Source organism: Erpetoichthys calabaricus, chromosome 6 (assembly GCF_900747795.2).
Source record: "Erpetoichthys calabaricus chromosome 6, fErpCal1.3, whole genome shotgun sequence".
In the NCBI taxonomy this organism is placed as follows: Eukaryota; Metazoa; Chordata; class Cladistia; order Polypteriformes; family Polypteridae; genus Erpetoichthys; species Erpetoichthys calabaricus.
In genome coordinates, this window is record NC_041399.2 from 160,145,851 (window position 1) to 160,166,909 (window position 21,059).

Sequence of the window (21,059 nt, forward strand, 5' to 3'; positions counted from 1 at the left end):
TTTTGTGGGTTAGATATATGTGGTACTATATCATGTGCATACAGTGATAATTTAAAGTCCTTCTCTGAAAATCCCCTTTATCTCTGCTGCATCTTGAAAGTAAACAGCAAATGGCTCAATGGCAATTGCAAAGAGTAATAGTGGTTGAAAGGGGCATGCTTGTCAAGTACCATTTTCTAGTTTGAAGTAGTTTGAAATAATGTTTTTAGTACAAACTGAAGATTCTGGACTAGTATAGAGTAGTTTGATCCAACCAGATATGTTTGAGCCAAACCCAAATTTGTGCATTGTGATGAATAGGTAGTCTAATTCATCCATATGAAATGCTTTTTCTGCATCCAAAGATAAGATCTCTGGAGTGTTAGATTTAATGGATGAATATATTATATTAAACAAGCATCGAAGACCACCTTATCTGGCCAAGATGGGTCCAGCGGACCCATTCGTGCGTTTGGCCAGAGGTCCTAGCCAAACCCATACCCAAAAAATTAAGAAAATATTAGAATTCATCAGTAACCATATATACCACATAATACTAGCAAAAAAAAATTCTGTGACGTTGTTAACGATGTAAAAAAAAAATTTTTTTATGTACCAACGTAGACGGCCAACCTGGGTCCATTGGGCCCCAAGCAGCATTTCCACATTTACAGTATGCATAGATGACATCGTAGTTTTAGTCATTTATAATTAGCAACACTTGACAGGTGAGCAAACAGTTTGCTATGAATCCAACAGTCTGTTTAGTAAGGCCGACTGCATAATGTTTTGCATTTGTTGCCTGACTTTGGTGGTGATGGCCACTTCACGCTGCCAATATCAGTCCAGGTCATGTGATAGACTCCAGGTCCTGCTGCTGTAGGGAACTCAGCATCTAGTTTTCCACTTTCAGGATGAGGAAAACGCTGTCGAATAAGTGCAACGTCTGACCGCTGAGTGCTGTAATGTAACAAGATCTTTTAGTCTGCACAACGAAACGTATACAACATTTACTGACGGTATTTATGTGATTCATTTTCTTACTTATTTATTTCGGCCTACTCTAAGTTTCAGTCGGCAGTGTTAGCAAGTTGTTCATGTCAGGATTTACGTCATTATATGTAGTTGTTTTATATACGCAGAGTTCACATACATTTTGTAATTTTTTTCAGCGTTTATTGCACCAACAATCCTTTCAGCTGAAAATTTGCAAAATGCAAATAGATTAGAACTGATAGAAAACATTAGTTTTATGTGGGAAAACATATTTTCAGTTTTTAGCATCCTACATAACTGTTGTGTTTGATGTTTTACATTTCTGTGAATATTTCAAAAAAATCAAATACCACTCTTTATAACGTGCCTGGTAAGTATTGTTTTTCTGAGTAATTATTATTATGAACTAAGTTGATCACTTATACGACTCTCAGCAGGTATAAAAATCTAAATATTACATACCCATGCTGGCGCAGTAGTTGACAAGTTGATTGTCCAGCTGTAGCCATAGTATTCAATTGCTTAGCAGAATAAAAACACCAATAATACAAAACTGTACAATGAGTCGACACACTAGCAGAAAAGTAGCTCATAGTATTGTGTTCCGTAGAGATAAAATAAAATAAATTAATAAATAAAGTAACGGCACTTACTGTTTTTTAGAGGAATACAGTAAAATGGCATCACCAAGACCATTAACGCAAGCTCAACTTATGAAGGCAATTCAGGGCATAGTTGACTGAGGGCCTGAAAGTGATGAAGATGAAGGTCAAGACTGTTCCGATTCTCAGTCAGAAAGTGAAAACCACCATGAGAGCATTGCCTCAGATGAAAGTGACACACAGAGTACCGATGGAGATGACAACAGTGACCTACCAAATAACAACACCGTAGTTTTCAAGGCAAAGAATGGACAGGAATGGAACTCAGTTTTCCAAACGACAGGTAAAGCCAGAGCCCACAATGTATTGACAACTTGTCAAAATAAAGTCATTCTTCCACCAGGTAAAATACTTGAAGAACCCGTTAATGCGTATGGTTTATTCGTTACTGACCAAATGGTGAATGCCATCGTTGATGTCACAAACAAGGAGGCTGCAAGAGTTACCAACGAAAAAATATTGAAGCCATGGAAAGATACAGATGCAGTGGAAATCTGGGCCTTTTTTTGGGTCTCCTACTTATTGCTGGTCACTTAAGATCAAACCGTCAGAGTTATCAAGTTTTATGGGATAAAATGTACAGTCCCCTGATATTTCGAGCCACAATGGGACGTAACCGATTTAAATCTCTCCTCAGATACATCCGTTTTAATGACAGGTCGACTAGGAGTGTTCACCGATCAAAGGACAAGTTAGCACCAATCCGTGAAATATGGGAACAAGTGGTCAACAACTTGCGCAATCATTACATACCAGGTGATAACATAACAGTTGACAAACAACTGGTGCCTTTTCAAGGATGTTGCCCGTGAAGATATTGTGGGCATGTGACTTGGGAACATTCTGCCCACTCAATGGCATACCATACATAGGCAAGGAAACAGTCAGAGCCACAGGTCTGGGGAGACAAGTAGTTGAAAAACTTGTTGAACCTTACGAAGGGAGCAATCGAAATGTAACCTGCGACAATTACTTCACTGATCACAAATTAGCTTTGTCAATGTTGTCTAAAGGGCTGACAATTGTTGGCACAGTAAGAAAAAACAAAGCATTCATACCACAGGAATTTCATGCACGTGCAGACAGGCCAACCCAGTCATCTGTATTTGGTTTCACCAAAACAACAACACTAGTGTCATATGTGCTGAAACCACGTAAGGCTGTTATACTACTTTCCACTATGCACCATGACAGTTCAGTCGATGAAACCAAAGCTAACAAGCCAGAAATTATCACGTACTACAACTTGACAAAGGGGGCAGTGGACACACTTGATCTGGAAGTTCACCAGTACATGTGCAAAAGGCGCACAAACTGATGGCCCTTTGCATTCTTTATGAACTGCCTTGATGTATGTGGCATTGCAGCTTTCATCATATGGACTTTAACTTATCCAGACTGGAACAAACGATGTCACCCCAGATGCCAAATGTTCCTAACTGATATCAGTGAAGCATTGGTTCATGCTCATATCACACGCAGATCAACAATTGGCTTGCACAGTTCAACACTTAGTGCTATTGCTGTTCATTCATCACCACATGAAGCTGATGATCAGCCTGCACCAAAGCATCAGAAGAAGAGTCGCTGCTACCTCTGTGTCAAGGACAGGAAGCAGCATCAGTGTTGTGATGAGTGTGGCAAGCACGTTTGCAACGAGCACAGTGTTTCACATTGGTTGTGCAATAAATGCAATAAGCAGTAATAGTAACTGTTATCAATGACATTGCCATTTATATTTTCTTACAAAACTTGTTGAACTGATGGCTTGTCAAAGTCAGAAAACAATAACTGCTATTGTTAAAATCTGATCCATGTTGAGTTAGGAAATTAGCTCATTGCTTAATGTTTTTTTGTGAAAAAAATTATGTGAATTTATCACTGATGATATATAAATGTCGATATATTTTTGTGAATTGGTTTATTTTGGGCACACTTAACTAAATGATTGTAACTGTTAATAAAAAAATCCATTCCTATGACATATTATACTGTTTGATGCCTTGCGACATGGTCAGAAATCATGGTTTAACAATGATGGGTCCGTCGGACCCACCTTGGCCGTCTACGTTTGGAAATACCTTGGTTGGATAAGGGTTAATAAATCTGGTTTGGTCTTGTAATATTACAGAAGGAAGCACTTTCTCAATCTTTCTGGCTAGAACTTTGGAGAGTATCTTAACATCATTATTCAGGAATGAGATTGGTCAGTATGATAAACATTGTAGTGCAAGTGCTTATCTTTCTTAGGAAAAACAGTAATTAATGTTTGCTGAAAAGTTTGAGGTAGAATTTTGTCATCTGTAGCTTCTATAAACATTGCTAATAATAATGGAGTTAACTTATTTGAATTTTTTTATAAAATTCCACTGAGTAGCTGTCAGGGCCTGCTGTTTTTCCACTTTGAAGTAAGTTTATAGTGTCTAGTAATTCTGAGAGTCTCAGAGGTTTAGGATTGCCTCTTTTCCTGTGCCATCCTTGTGGCATCATTACCATTGTCAAAACTTCGACAGGTGAGTCAAAGGTTGTAGAGTAATTAAACAATTTAAATCAAGGTATCATGTCAAGGGGTTATATACTGTAAATACAGCTAAAAAATCTGCAGTTTATGCCAAAAGCAAATTTATCTGTGTATAAACAGCCAGACTATTACAGACCATATTGTTCTGCTGAACTTTAAGTGAAGCACAGAACAGATGGTAAGTGTGAAGGCAGCATAATGGATTTTTGTGAGGATGCTTGTGTTTTAAATGGTTGTAATGCTTACTTCATTCTGACTGTGACAGAGAGAATGTAATTTATTTTACTTGTGCGAAATTAAGAAGAGAAAGTGTCAGAATGCAGTTTAGAGTACAAAATAATGTAGACTCTGGTTTCAGAATAAACATAGCTGAAGAAATATGGTGTGAATGCCATCCTACCAAGATTCAAGAGGAATGCAGTGATGAGCAAAAAGGATGGAACTGTGTGCTGGAGAAACAGGCACTAAATCCAAAACTATATTGTTTTTCATTCCACAATATTCTGAATGTGTAAGATACAGCAACAAGTGAGTAGTTTGATTATATACAAATTCAAATCCTATTATATACTATATAATGGTGTTGTCGTAGCAACAACTACATACAGTGTAAAAATAGTTTAATCTCTAAAATTTGATTAATTGTAAATATCAAGTATGTTTCTTCTCTGCCCATTGATAGCTTGTGTCTGTTGGCTACCATCTGTCCATTCTTTTTCTAAGAACACTGTATACAAGGCAGATCCGTTGTCTGTCAGATACAACCACTGCCACAGATGTATTCATATTGGACCCAGTATCAAGTCACCATGAAATATATCAGTAAGACTTTCATGTTAAATCATATTCATTTTTTAAGAACCAGTAAATAAAGAATATACTGTATTTAATATATATAAACACTGTCCCTTTACTTTTTATTATGCATGAAGGTAGTTTTTACTCATTATCCCTGTAAGTCCACATATAATGCATGGTGGCACCGTAGTGGTGAGAGCCTGTTTTTTAATGTCCAAAAAACATAATTTTAGCAAGCCGTAGGAATAGTCAAACAGAGTATGTCCAAGTACAATAATTTATGAGAGATTTAGAAATTGCTGAATTTACTAGAGACAGCAAGGTGACATAGTACTTAGTGCTGCTGCATCACAGGTCCAGGGACTTGCTTTTGATTTTCAGCCTGGTTTGTATCTTGCACAAAGACTCACCAGTTAGGATAATTGGTGACTTGGTGAGACGTTTCTGGTGTTTGAATGTGTGATTGTGCCCTTAGAGAGGCTAATTTTGGTTTCTGCCTTGTGCCAGCTTACACAGGCTGCAGATCCCTGTTATATGTACTAAAAGAAATGGATGGGTTGAGTGGTGAATTTAACCATCTACTTGTAATTTCAAATTATTTGTAGGACTGCTTACAAGCATTCGGCTCTTGGTTACTTGAATGCTTTGTATGCTAGGGCTTTCATATTGAAGGTCACAAGTCACATGTAATTCATATGTTGTGTAAATATTATTCCAACTTAAAAACTGATGCTGGAATGTAAAATAATTGTTATTTGCTTTACCTCCCACTAATTTTGCTTGTTCTGCTCCACACACTATGCAATATTGCTTTATATTACAGATGTTTTTGCACATCACTTTCACAATCATCTTTCTGTGTCTTAAACACAACCCTTCACAATGAATTTTAGGACAGAATTTTTCTGTTTTATTGCTCGGCTGTTGAATCTGCACTTTTACTAAGAACAGATTTTTTAACACTTCACCTGCACTGTAAAACTATCATTCTTCTGTTGATTCTGTTTCAATACACTCTTGAAACAGACACCCAAGTAACTGCTGTTTTTATGATAGAACTGTTGAGCATCCATCTCCCTAAGCAAAAACTGGCTTCCTTTATTATGAACAGCAATAGTAATCACTGCTGTATTCCTGATTTTGCTTCTTTTATTAAAATGGCTTTAAAATTACCATGTGTTGAAGCCATAATGGATGAACAGGCATCACGTCTTACCTGGCTGAGAGGCCATAATGGAAAGACAGCATGGATGAAGGTACATCTTGGCTGAGATTATGCCTAGTTATAATTCCTGTTTGGAACAAAGACTAATGGATGGACTTGGGGAGGTGGCAGTGCTTCTCTAGCATGGTTCCTGGTTGGATACCAGGAGGGTTGCGTGGGACCTATAGTTCTGAAGAGTGTTATTAATAAAACAGAAAAAGAATATTAATGTTTGAACAGTCACAAGCAATTTTATCTGGAATTTATTATGTACAATACAAGTAATGGGAAGTGTCCCCTTTCTGTTTGATCTTGTTACTTTGTGCACGTTTTTGGGAAGGGCTGTGACTTGTACAGGTTTTTTAAGGATCATTGCAAGATTGATTAGCACTTAATGTTTTATAAACATGCACAAATACTGAAAATAATCATTTAAATATTGAAAAGCAAGTAGCACTCAGAATATTAAATTCACCTGTTGTACATTTTTTTGTAATTGTAAATGGGGGAAAAAAAAAGAGAAACGAAGTTGAGCTTAGCCCCATCTGTTATTTATTGATTGCCTTCAACAACGCTCAACTGAGAAGTATTATGTAAAGTCTGGTCTCTACACACCTAATCTGTTATCTGTTGTCCGGCAGCTGAGCAATTATGACCACTTCTATCTGCATTTTTTAATTGTGAGTTCTAAGTATGAAAGAAGTACTCCTTGGAATCTGTGGGTGCGTGCATCTGCGGAGCTGTGTGGCCGCGGTGTGTTCAGTGTGGAGGTGAGCTGATTGCTTGTTAATATCCATGAGCAAACAGCTTGTCTGCTTCTCAGGGAATAATTAGGGAACCACACCCACGTGATGTAAAGAGAGCCGGAGGCGAGTGATAGGGGGACCAGGAAAGATAAAGACGATGATTGAAAGAGTGAAGCAGAAAGAAAGGATGAAGGTTAAAGCAAATGGGAAGGGATGACTGCACCGTGAAAGGGAAGCCAGGATCAAGACAGTGCTGGTGGTATGGAGATAAGGCATAGTGGTTGGGGTGGAAACCTTGTGCAGAGAAGTGGAACCCCAGGGATAGAGTCTACTCCCATGGTTGCCAAGAAATGGTGGTATGAGAAGGAAGCAGGGCTCATTGGGTTCCCAAAAACACCGAGGGACAGTGGTGGGGATATGAGCTGGTAAAGGTTGATCACGGCTTTCAAAGGGTGCCTTCTGCGTCTGAGGAGACCTTAAATGTAGGGTAGAGGAAACGTTGTTTCAGAAAGATGTACTGAGGCTTGTGATTCTTTTAATGGACCACTTCTGGCTGTATTTTATAATCTGGATTTTAACCTGTGTTTGGAAATATTTATTTATTTATTACTTGATTTGAACCTCCACAAGCACTTTTTAAGTAATTTATGGCTTATTTATTTATTTACACTGCACTTTGATTTGGATGCTGCCTTATTTATTGATTGAAATAAAAACACAATGCACATTTTGCACCTACCCTTGTTATGTTTTCTCATTCGCCCTAGTTCATCTCAGTTCATCACTATTGATGTTCATGTTCGATGAGGTAATGCCAGCTGTGGGCAACTTGAGTATCACAATCACTTACCCATTCATTGTTTGTGTGGAGTTTGCACATTCCCACCATTTATGTGTAAATGTTCATCCAGGTTCTTCTGTTTTTCTCCAATATTCCTGAAGATACATGTTATTTATTATAAATGTTGTTGAAAAGTGGACCTCGAGATGGAGTGGAACCCTGTCCAGGGCTATTTCCTGGTATGCCAGCCACTTAACCGTGAAATTACCTGAAATTCCCCACTGTTTGTCAGACCATGGGTGACTAGTGACTACTGGCACTAAGCATTAGAGAACACTACTGTTAAAAGCAGTGAACAGAAGATGGGTTTTCTTTCAGAAATAACACAAAAGCTTTCTTTCTTTGAGAACTATGAATAAAATCAGAAGACCAAAAGTGAGATTTCCAAGCGTTTATGTTCTAAACTGGAAAGCATAAACATAATTGTTATCAGGAAAGTATTTCAAGGACTTGTTCACTAATATTCTATAACACCACCAGAGCTAAAATGCCATGATGAAGACCAAGTTAAAACAAAAGAGCAAGAGTCATCACCACAATATCGATAATGTGACATTCTACAAGCAGTGGTTAGCTGATTGAATCAGTATCTCAGATAAAGGAGTCCATTGCATTGCAGATTTTCAGCTCGCATCAGGAAGATGGACCGTAACAACCATTATCTGTAAATACCATATTTTATAGTGATAATGTGACACGTGACAGAGTTAAAACTTAAACAAAAAAAAATTCAATTTAGACTCATACAAGAAAATTAAGCTCCAAAATTAACCTTTCAAAATATAAACTTGTAAAACAAACAAACAAAAAATGTTCAAGGCACAAAACGCTTTCTAAACAGTTAAAACAAGTTTTGCAATTCTCAGCATTTCCCAAATAAGCTCTCGCACCATGACCTTGAAATGAATTAAACAAGTTATATTATGGTATGACTTTTCAGATCCTGTGAGTAACACATAGCACTTTTATATGTACAGTAACTAGTTGTTTGCTTGTGGGTTATGAATTCACATTACCTTTTTCTGAATGCACTTTCTCTAATGGAAAATTCCAGGATCTCTAACACATCTCAGCAGCAACAGCCATAGGGCAGGACCCACTTTTTAATTATCTCTTTTCTTTTGTTCCAGAACTTGTACCAGAACAGGTTTCTAGGCCTGGCAGCCATGGCATCTCCATCAAGGAGTTCTCAGAGCAGACGACGATGTAAGGAGCCAATGCGTTACAGTTACAACCCTGATCAATTTAATAATGTGGATGTTCGAAATGGCACTCATGAAGCTATTCCTATACCTCGGTCTAACAGTGATACAGACTTGGTAACATCAGACAGTCGATCTACTCTGATGGTCAGCAATTCATACTATTCTATTGGACAGTCACAGGATATCGTTATTTTTTGGGACATTAAGGAAGAAGTTGATGCTGGAGATTGGATTGGCATGTACCTTGTTGGTAAGTTGTTTATATAGCATCTCATAGACATTGTGATAAGCAAAAAGTCTGATAAAAGATACATTGATTTTCTAGTCCCTTCACCTTGAGAATTTCATTGTTATCAGTTATTATTTATATACTTATTTTTTACTTGCCTGGTACATTTAACATGTGTTTTACTAGGGTGGCTAGTGTTTTTACCTTGAAGTTCAATTTATGAGTTCCTGTTTGGAAGAATGCACACGACCTTTTTTGAAAAGTAATACATTACTTGAAATTGAGCTCTTTGTAAGACATGGGTTTCAGTTTGGTATAAACTGAGGAATTAGGAGGAGTTAGAAACACTGAACCCTATAATTCACCAGAAATGAAAATTATCAGCTGGAGATCTCAAATATTTCAGTAATTCTAGTAATATTCTAAGTATGTGTTATGAAATCTTAAAATGGCTGCTACAGTCTGAAAATGTCAATGTGATGAAAATTATTGTGAAAGGAGTAGGAAATGAAGGGTGACCTTTAAAGGAACGGGCAAACTTGGAGACAGAACTACTAGTAGAGGTCTGGTTACTAAAAAATAAAAAAATGTAACAAACTAGACCAAAGGGCAAGAACTAATTTGTGAATATTTAACAGAGCAGAAGTCAAAACCAAACTAATTTTAGAGAACTCTATCCAAAAATAAGCACAAGCACAAACCAGAAATCTTTTGAGATTCCAAAAGCTAGGATACATAAATGTTGTGATTGCATCCTAAATATTCACAACTTTATGACATTACACATCACGTCATCATGAGTCCCTTGGCAGCAGCCGGCATAGCAACTGGAATCCAACAATATTGCAATTGTCGAAAAAAATGCAAATGTCAATAATGGTTATCAAAATGTCACATGGTAATGTCATTGTCATAACAATAAAAATTGGTAAATAATACAAAAATCAAAACATGATGCATACAATATGCACAATTAACAATCATTGTTTCAAGTTTCTCAAAATGTAATGCCAGAAAATGTATCAAATGCCACATATACTGTAGATAGTTCACAAAAATTTATGTGATTTTTGGACTGTTGTTAATTTAAGGGTAGAAGTGCTGGTAGCAGAATATCTTCAAAATTGATGTCAGGCGTGTACCTAGGAAATGTTGCTGGTGTCAACACAAAAGGAGATCTTGATCAAAATTATGGATTTTCCAAAACTGAACATGGTGCTGAAGATCTGTCGAACCTTTATTCATATTTCAAAAATAGAAGTTTCCCTCATTTCTGTATTCTGTAGTAAAATGCCCTGGTGTGGCCCTACAATCTAGTAAAATGATTTAAATCATTATCTTGGGGGTGTGGTGCAATCATAAGTCAATTGGTAATTTCCATTTACCACTTTGAATAATATACTTCATAATATAAAGAAAGAGTTCACTGTGGTTTCTTTATTTCTGTCAGTCCCTTGGGCTGACCCTCTTTAATATCTATATACTACCCCTGGGTCACATCATCCGCAAGCATGGAGTTTCATTCCATTGTTATGCCGATGATACGCAGCTCTATGTGAGACTGGATTCGACTTCTCTTACACCTCCATCAACTTTTTCCTCTTGCTTGGATGAGATTGAGGCCTGGATGTCCAAGAACTTCTTCAAGCTGAACAGCACCAAAACTGAAGCTCTTTTAATTGGCACCCCCCCCCCCATCAACTTCGTTCCTCTGTAAATTGTATTTCCTATTCTGACTGTACCATTACCCTCTACCCTTCTGTTACAAATCTGGGTGTCAAGTTAGACTCCCATCTGTCATTTGAGATACATATCCATCACCTTTGTAAAATTGCATTTCTTCATCTGCGAAACATAGCCAAATTCCGTCCCTACCTCTCCCTCTGTGATGCTGAAAAGCTGGTTCATGCCTTTGTCTCATCCAGACTGGACTATTGTAATGCACTCCTCATCGGGATACCCAACAAGAGCCTTCAAAAGCTCCAACAAATTCAAAATAGTGCTGCAAGAATCCTGATGAGGGTGTGGAAATATGAACACATTTCACCAATCCTTCGGTCACTTCATTGGCTCCCTATCCATCTCCGTATCGAATACAAACTCTGTTTGTTTACTCACCAGTGTATCCATGGAAATGCTCCATAATATCTTAAAGAACTCCTTATATTACAATCCACTACAAGAAACCTCCGTTTTACAAATACCCACCACCTTCGCCCCCCTGTGACCAAACTTCATGCAATGGGTGACCGAGCCTTTGTAGCCGCTGCTCAATGGCTCTGGAATGCCCTACCAGAGAGCCTGAGAACACAGCAGATTGTGGGCTGTTTTAAAAAACAGCTAAAGACTTTTCTATTTAGGAAAGCTTATTAACATGAATGCTATAATTAGTTTGTTTTATCTGTGTTTTTATCTTGCCTTGCCTTTGTTTAATCTTTTTATGTTGCACTTTGAGATTTACTGCTAATGTAAAGTGCCCCTATAAATAAAATGCATTATTATTATTTCTGCCAGTTGTACAGTGTTCAATGTGTAAACCAAGCATGAATAATGAATTGGCATATTCTATTTAAAAGTAGCAAAGTGTTGTTTTCAATTTTGCAATGAAGAATTTTAGTTTGATTTATTTGCAGAAGCTTGCCCACTGATTTATTTGTAGTCATATATATTTAAAAGCTTGAACTGATTTTCTTCTTTGGGGAGCTGGTTAATGAGAAGTGGCTTTCATAGCAAAATACAGAATATTGTATAGTTCTTTTATTCTGCATACTTTTTGATTTGAAAGAATTTAGATAACATGGTTAATCAGAGGGTAGGGTTATTGCTTCAGAGATTCTAAATTCATGTTATTAAGCTTTTGGCTTGAGTACCCTTTATGTGAAGTTTGTATACAGCCAGAACATTAAAACCACCTGTCTAATTTTACGTATGTCCCTCTTGTGTTGCCAAAACAGCTCTGACTCGTTAAGGCATAGACTCCACAAGACTTCTGAAGGTGTCTTGTGGTATCTGTCACCAAAATGACAGCAGCAAATCCTTTAAGTCTTATAATTTGTGAGGTGGGGCTTCCATGGATTGTGCTTGTTTTTTCAGCACATCCCACAGATGCTTGATTGGATTGAGACCCGGTGAATTTGGACACCAAGTCAGCACCTTGAACTCTTTGTCATGTTCCTTAAAACCATTCATGAACATTTTTTTGCAGTGTGGAAGGGGGCATTATCCTTCTAAAAGAAGCCACTTCAATCAGCCAAAAAGGGGTGTGTGTTGACTGCAAAAATCTTAAGGTACAATAGGTGAGACAAAGAAATGTCCATGTGAATGCTAGGGCTCAAGCAAAACATTAATCAAAGTATCACATCTGCTCCGCCAGCTTGTCTTCTTCCCATAGTGCAGCCTGCTGCCATCTCTTACTCTGGTAAACAAAGGACACACACCTGTCTGTCCATGTGATATTAAAGAAATCATGATTCACCAGACGAAAATTGGTCTGACACTAAAGAGCCCATTGTAGGCATTTTCTGCGGTGGTCAGGGATCAGCAAAATGCAGCAAACCTGGAACATGGTGGAAAGCAATATAAGCATATGGAAATGTGTTTCTGTCTTCATAAATTGTTGGGTGGTGTCAGATTTTCACTTTTCATTTTTCTCATTTTATGTCTGGGTTTGGGAAATGTTTGGGTGAGGGGGTGAAGTCCTCCATGGTGTTTCGAAGGCCGAGTTATACTTTTGAATTGGAGGCCCCCATTGGGGTTGTGATCACCGCAGGCATACTCCTGTCCAGTGAGGATAAGAAAGTAGGGCTAGAGATTGGAAATGTCATAATTCCTGATCTTAGGCCACAGGGTGCACAACCAGCAGGTGTAACGGCTATCTAGGCCATCATCACTGCAAATTATTTTGTTTGTTCATCGGTTTCTAATTAAAAGCCTTTGTTTTCATTTCATATACTTGAGTTATTCCCAAATATTTAAGAAATAAATATATTCAACACAACCAGAAGAAGTGTGAGAATGTCTAAACAGAATTTGTTCACTCATCTTCATTTAAGAATTTTGGAAAAATAAGGGTTAAGTTTCAAGATTGAAATTTATTATCTAGTGATGTTTACACATGAACCTTGAAAATAACAGATTATAAAAGCTAAATATATAACACAAACACTTCATCAGTTACCTCCTTTGGTGTCAATGTGTCTAAAAAGAGACAATAGGTAGGATGTGATATACAGATCACCTTATATTCAATGTATTGTCAATTAATTGTTTTTCAGACAACTTGAGTTGCTTTTTGCTAGGTAACTTTAGGGGCAAGGATTCAAAGAAATATGTCAGTTAAGAGGGTTTTTGGTAAACACACAAAAAGAAGCACAAACATTCTTCTTCTGTTAAATTATTTGTAAGTTGTGCATGTGTATATACCTTATATATAGATGTTAAAGCCTCTTATTTCTTTCTTTTATACTTGGTTACTATAGGGTGATCATTAATAGAGTAAATATTGTACAGTACAAGACCTCTCTAGATCAGGACTCAAACTGAACAGCTGGGTGAGGAGAAAGGAGATTAGAGAGGCAACCTTGAGGCAGAAAACAGCTGTAAAGATTTAATGGTTTAAAGACTGTTTATGAGTCAGCAAGACCCTTATCACTCCGCAGAGCTGTCTTAGTTGTGCAAAAAAGGGCTCAAATTTCACATGATGCTGTGAAGCATATAATGAGCAGTAAAACAGTACTGTTTTATGAAAAGATTTTTTTGAGCTCACTACAAGAAAATTTTAAGATTTAAAAATAGTGTTATGAGTTGGTCTCGTCCGTTATGGGAGATGGACGTCTAAAGCGGAGCTCCATTAGCAGCGGCTTTATTTTCTCTCTTATTTCTTATTATCCCGAGGTATCCTGTATTTACCCAACCCGAGGAGTTTCTACTACAGTATATAAACATGAGTAACAAGAAAGGGGGTCAGAAAGAAACTGAAAGGAAACATAAAGCTACACCCAAGTCTAGACAGACAACAAGCTCAAGTGCAAGGTACAGACTTCCCAGGACCCCGTTCCACTGCGTCATTGCCAGTCAAGAGCAAAAATGGGAGCGAAGGTGCAAGTAATGCAGGTCACGATAGCTCGCCAAGTCCTGAAGATCACTTGAAACTAGAAATGGCCTCGCAGTCTGTGCTTTTATCTACTCCTTGCGAGCCAGAAGCATCAGCTATTACCGGGGTTGCCACTTCACCTGCGGAGCACGAAAGCCGAAGCGATTTGTCCGAACTGAAGGAAATGATTGCAACATTGACCACGGCCACGGCCATAAGTGAACTTAAGAAAGACATTCAGAAAAATATGAAGAAAGAAATAAATGGCTTGCTCAAGACAAACGAGAAGCTGCAAAACGAGACAAACGAGAAGCTGCGGCAGGATAATAAAGACATGGAAAAATGTATATGTAGCCACCGAAGCATAAGATGAGATCAAGCACGCTTAAAACGCGTGTCGAAAGAAATCTCTAAGTCCAAAAGTTCGTTTTTAAATTATTTAGTGAAAGTCAAAAGCAAATAATCCACACAAGAATAAAGAAAAAAGTGTTACACATGTAGAATAAAAGGCAAAAAAAAGGAAAAATGCATCTTTTCTATACTTAGCTTTTCTTGAGAAACTTTAGTTATTTCTGTACTTAACAGTTCTTTACTTCTTCTTTCTATACGTAAAGATTCTTAACTTCTTCTATACTTAAAGATTCTTAGCTTCTTCTTCTGTACGCTTTAAACGTACGGCTTTGCTCTTAAATAAGCACAAGTTACTTTACACACTCAAATGGCCCGTTGGCACGAGCACGTGCCCAGGCACAGTTTAAAACCTTATGCCTTCTACACCTTACACATGGCAAAGCTGGTCACTAACTGAAGAATAATGTTTACTCAAAGCTGTTAGAAATGGCAAGAATATACCAATTTAATTCTACTAATGGGGGTTATAGGAACCTCCCATAGATTATGCATTGTCATCTAGTAAAATATTTATGAGTCTTATATAACTAGGAAAATGGCTCTTACAATCTGGCCCCTAATTGTTTATGCTAGGGCAGAAATCAATTACTTTAACATTACTTAATAAGAGCCTTCACTACTTTACATAACTTAAATCAAATTTAAGAAACTTAAAACTTAGATTCTACTATAAAAAACACAAACACAATTAAAATTAAGCATGCAAAAAGAAAAATTAATCATTTCAATCATTTGCTGCTTCCTGGGGCAGGCACAGTTTGTTCACAGGTCTGTCCAGTGTGCTGGTCTTGGTCTGCACACAAACTCTTCTGACAGCCCCCTTTGCATCTGGCATTGTCTTGATGACTTAACCCTTTACACAGGAGTTACAGGGTGTAGTATCATGTTATTATGCCCACAATGTCCAATTTCTTTATGAACGTGTTGCATAATGAGTGCAGCAATATGTGAATTCTTCTGAATGATTGCAGGGTGTTTTGCCTCTTCTGGCATAGCAGATTTGCTGAGTCTTCCTCCAACTCTCAATATTCCATCTTGCAGGACTGGGTCCAATTTGTTGAATTTACTACCTTTCTTTACATGTTGATTTTTGTGCAAGGCTTTAACATCCTCTGGGTAAGCTTGTAATTGACTGAGGCGAATAAGTTCGTCTTCTGCTTTAGACAAGTCATTTAGAGACAGTGGCTTTAGTCTCATTGTTAATTTGTATTCCTTCATTTGTTCTGGGATTAGTGTTTTTGTCTTTCTGGGCTGTGTCCAGATTGACTGACTATATAGTGAATTGCCTTTCTCTCTTCTTTCAGATGCAGTAGCATTTCTTTGAACCTAAGGAACCACGCTACTGCTTTCTTTAAATTGAGCCATTCTGAAAAATACTCTACAAGTCCTTATACTTGTTCAGTGTTTTCTTCTACACTTGCAAAATTTACTACACACCTTTTGATTTCTGGATCGTTGCTAGTAGACAGGTCCACTTCATCCGGTCTCTTAGGCCATTCATGCTCTGGCTGTAGCAGGAAGTTTGAGCTTTGTATCCATGTCTTACTTTTGATGAAGCTTTCTATTGTTAATCCTCTTGATGCCTGATCTACAGGATTTTGTGCAGATGCGACATACCTCCATTGCTAGGGTTGTGTGTGTTCTCTTATCACTGTGATTCTGTTAGCAACAAAAGTTTTGTAGCATGCACTTTCATTTGCAATGTACCTTAGTACTGTGGTGCTATCAGTCCAAAAGATTGATTCTTTCAAGGGAATCTGAAGTTCTTGTTTTAACATTTTGTCCATTTTGACTGCTACCACTGCTGCTGTAAGTTCTAACCTTGGTATAGTGACGGGTTTTAGTGGTGCCACTCTTAATTTCCCCATTAGAAATGAACAATGTCTCTCATTTTCTTTGTTAGTCAGAAGGAGGTAGGAAACAGTGCCATAACCGTTCTCTGAAGCATCTCCAAAAGGATGCATTTGTGCGGCCATTATTTGACCAAATCCAGGCGGTTTAATGCACCTGTCTACATTGTAATCCACAAGTAGATGCAAATTGTCCATCCATTTTTTCCATTGCCGGACATACTTAACTTCCACTTCTTGATCCCAAGCATATTTTTCTTTACACAGTTCTCTTAGAATAAGCTTAGCAGGCAGTATGACTGGTGCTAAAAATCCAAATGGGTCGTATATTGAACTGACCACTGACAGGATACCACGTCTTGTAGCAGGCTTATCTTGCAGCTTTACCTAAAACTTGAAACTGTCAGTCTGTGTGCACCATTGAACACCTAAGACTCTTTCAACTGGTAGCAAATCATGGCTTAAGTATAAGTCCTCTTGATCTATTGCTCTGTCTTCTTCAGGAATAGACAACAAGAGTGCTCTGCTATTACTTATCCATTTTGTAAGATAAAGTCCTCCCTTTAAGCACAGGGTATGAAGGTCTTTGGCCAATTGTATGGCTTGTTCTTCTGTAGCAACTGAATTTAAACAGTCATCAACACAGAAATTATGCAGCACAGTGTTAACTGCTTCCTCTGGAGCTGTGTCTCTTGCATCCTCTTCTGTTCTTCTTAAGGCATAAGAGGCACAACTCTGTGATGAAGTTGCACCAAAAAGATGCAGTCATTTTGTATTCCTCAAGTCCATTGTTTAGATTACCTTCAGGCCACCACAGGAAACAAAGAAGATCTGTGTCTTCATCTGAAACTTTCACTTTAAAGAACATTGATTTAATGTCTGCCATGAGAGCTATTGGTTCCTCTCTGAATCTTGTGAGAACGCCAATGAGTGAATTAGTTAAATCAGGTCCTTTCAGCAACTGTTAATTTAGAGAAAAACCTTGATAAGTGACTGTACATTCAAAAACCACTCTGATTTTATTTTTCTTTGGATGATATACTTCATGATGGGGAATGTACCACACTCTCTCTTTTTCAAGGGTCCACTGTTCAGTGGGTATCTTGATGGCATATCCTTTGTCTAGAATGTCTTTCATGAAAATTTGTAATCCTTATGGAATGTTGGATACTTTGTAAGTTTCCTTTTAAGTCCAATAGCACTTTGTTCTGCAACACAATGATTGTTTGGCATTTTAAGTGTCTCATCTTTAAAAGGCAGATTAATGCAATAGTGTTCGTTCACTAGCCTGGCGGAATCTGAGGCTATGCGCGTGAATTTAATGTCCTCCTGTGACATTTCCTCCTTTTCTTCACAGCTGTGTTCTGGAAAGTCTATTTTGTGTTGTTGGAGTAACATTTGTTCTACCTCCATTACTGTCACATGATTGACTGAGTAACTTTGCAGTCTTTCTTTGTCTGAGTCCTTTATCAATCCATTAACAATCCACCCACGGAATATTTTCACAACATAAAGTCTTTCATCTTCACTACTGTATTTATGATTTGCCATGGCTCCATGACTTTATGGGCATTTGTACTTAACAACAACAATATTAGTGATAGGATTGTAATTACAATATTATTGCTTTGGTCAGCATTTATCTGGGGTTGATGCACATCTCTTAAATAAGACAATTTCTTGACATCTTCTTGCATAGGGATGTTCTCCCTTTTCACTGGTAAAGAGTTTAGTGTGAACACTTCTGGTAAATCAAAAAATGTATTTTCCTCTATTCTCCAGACTTGTAACTCCGCTGAGACTGTACACTTTACTAATTTCTGTCTATTTACTTTGTCTCTTTCTACAGTGCTGATGTAGATGTGAGATTTTCTTCCAGAAAGATTAAACTGCTCTTGCAAACTTTCTGTGCAAAACGTAACTGAGCTGCCAGTCTTTTAGAGCATATGTTTCTACACATTTTTCACTTGTTTCAGACTTAACTTCAACTGGAGTCACAGCTAAGACACACTCTTTACCGGCCCCAGTATCAGTACAAGTCTCTAGCGGTTCCACAGAAATATGGGCAGAAGAAATGTTCTTCTCTTCCGACTTAGCATTCTCCTCTTTAGGAGGTGTGGCTTTATCGTTGGTGCCTTTTTCCTTATTCATATGCAGAATTACTGGATGTAACTGAGTGCACATTTGGCATTTAATCTTTTCTTCACAGTCTTTATTAAGATGGCCTTGTTTAAGGCACTTAAAGCATAAGCCTTTAGATTTCAAAAAGTCAATTTTACTTTCATAAGTTAGCTTCTGAATTGCACTGCATTTGTCAAGATTGTGATTTTCATTGCAAAAAAGACAGTGCTTACCGCTTGTATGTCCGGCCGTCTCCGCCGTTTTGACTGAGGTGTCTGTATCCCTTTTTTCGTCAGAAGCAGAAAAATTTGTAGCAAAACTGCTTTCTCTTAGGACGCCTTTCAAAGGATACTTCTCTTGATCAGTCTTTTCCTTTTCCTTCTCGAAGGTATGGCTTTGTAGAGCTGAGCCGTACACGGGATCCAAAGCTGATGTTGTCTGGTCGTCCAGAACGTTCACTGGATCGGCGAGAAGGACTCGCCTGCTCTCCGTACTTTCAATACTCTGAACTTTGCATTACCAGGGTGCTAGTAGGCCTTGAGGAAGTTTGGAGACTTTAGTACGAAGTTTATCATTACTTTCAAATTGTTGTCCGGTTTATAAGTTGGGTAATATTCGTACATCTGCCAGGAAGGTTTACATAATCGTTCAGACCTTCTCCTTTCCATAGCTGGTTTCTATAAAGACTTTCGAGCTTCATTCTGGCTTTTTGATAACCTTCTAACGGTGACAAGTATTTACAGTTTTTAACAATCTCGTGAGGTGAACCTTTAGTAAACTGTGCCAAGAAGTCCAGTTTATCTCGCGGATTCCCTATCATCTCATCGATATCTCGGTCAAATGCTCTAATAAAATCCACATATTTCAAGGGATCGCCGTCAAATATTGGAATCTTTCTGTATGGCACATAAGGCATTTAAGTCTTATTTTGTTGTTCTTTCTGTTGATTGTGATGCTTATCATAAAGCGGAAGTTGAAGAGGTTTTGGTGCTTTATTTTGTTGATCATAAAGCGGTTGCTGAGGATTGTTTTTACTTTCGTTTTTACATAGAAAGTCACAAATATTTGTATCATGTGGCTTTGCATTTTTCACATCTGGTTTCCGAGGAACTTTATGGGAATTTGGTTTACTTGGACTGTGATTGCGTCCTTTAAGAGCTCTCAATTTTGCATCGGATTCTGTGATAGCTGCTTCCAAAGCCAATTAATCTCTTTTAGCTTTCAACTGTATTTCTTTAAATTCTCTTTTGGCTTTCATAGATAGATAGATAGATAGATAGATAGATAGATAGATAGATAGATAGATACTTTATTAATCCCAAGAATGCTGGTTGAGGCTTTTATTTTGATGTACTTCTAATATTCCCCAAAATGTGTGTATAGTTTTTGTTTTAGCATCAATGCTATTTTGTATCATTTTTCTTGCATCTTCGGTGTTCTGGATGGATAAAAGTTTATTGCTTAACCTTTTATATTCCATTTTTAGAATGGGGAACCGATTCTTGATAATTGATTCTACTTTTTCACAGTTAAATTCATATTGTTGTAAATCCTTTCTGTACGTCATCATATCAGATAATTGTTTATATTTGTAATCCATTTCTGATTGAAGTTTAGTTGTCAATGAATTGAGCGGCTTTCTGTCGTAATGGAGACGGTCCTTTGTGATGTCATATTCAACGCGACTTTCACTCACGCCTCTCTGATACTTCCTCTGGATGCCGGAATCAGGTGCCATGACGATTTTATTAGGTGTTTAAGCTCCTTTATAATTTATACAGTCTCGCGAGGAATGCTTGCAATTCTCAAATATATCCTACTCCTATCAAAGACAAAGATTAAAAGTACCTGTCGAGTTTTTTCAAGTTGTTGTTGTTTTCTTTTGTCGTAGTCTGGTTTCAGGCTAGAACACGCAGGCTTTCTTTCTTTTAATCCAAGGCAATTTTCAAGCTTTCAATCCTACGCAGGTTTCAATCCTAGGCAGGTTTCAATCCTAGGCAGGTTTCAATCCTAGGCAGGTTTAAATTTTAGGCAGGTTTTAAACTTTATGCCTTCTACACCTTACACATGGCAAGGCTGGTCACTAACTGAAGAATAATGTTTACTCGAAGCTGTTAGAAATGGCAAGAATATACCAATTCAATTCTACTTATGAGGGTTATAGGAACCTCCCATAGATTATGCATTGTCATCTAGTAAAATATTTATGAATGTTATATAACTAGAAAAATGGCTCTTACAGTATATATAATTGTTTTGATGCAACCTTTAAAGGTATACTGGGAAAAATTGAGGAACACATTCAGGAAAATGTGTCTAAACTGAGAGAACTTGCCGATCAGCTGGAAGACGTTAAGCAGACATTCACGACTCGAATTGAAACAGTGGAACATATGGCATCTAC

At 37.6% G+C, this 21,059-nt stretch overlaps 1 protein-coding gene across 3 annotated transcripts in view; it reads left to right on the forward strand.

The window, feature by feature from the left end:
- LOC114653632 (E3 ubiquitin-protein ligase HECW1-like) overlaps positions 1-21,059 on the forward strand; it is a 461,230-nt gene that overhangs the window by 97,230 nt on the left and 342,941 nt on the right. For all 3 annotated transcript variants that reach the window (XM_051929083.1, XM_051929082.1, XM_028804051.2), the window contains one exon: positions 8,878-9,202. In XM_051929083.1, coding sequence (XP_051785043.1) covers positions 8,878-9,202 — 325 coding nt within the window. The remainder of the gene's footprint in view (positions 1-8,877; positions 9,203-21,059) is intronic.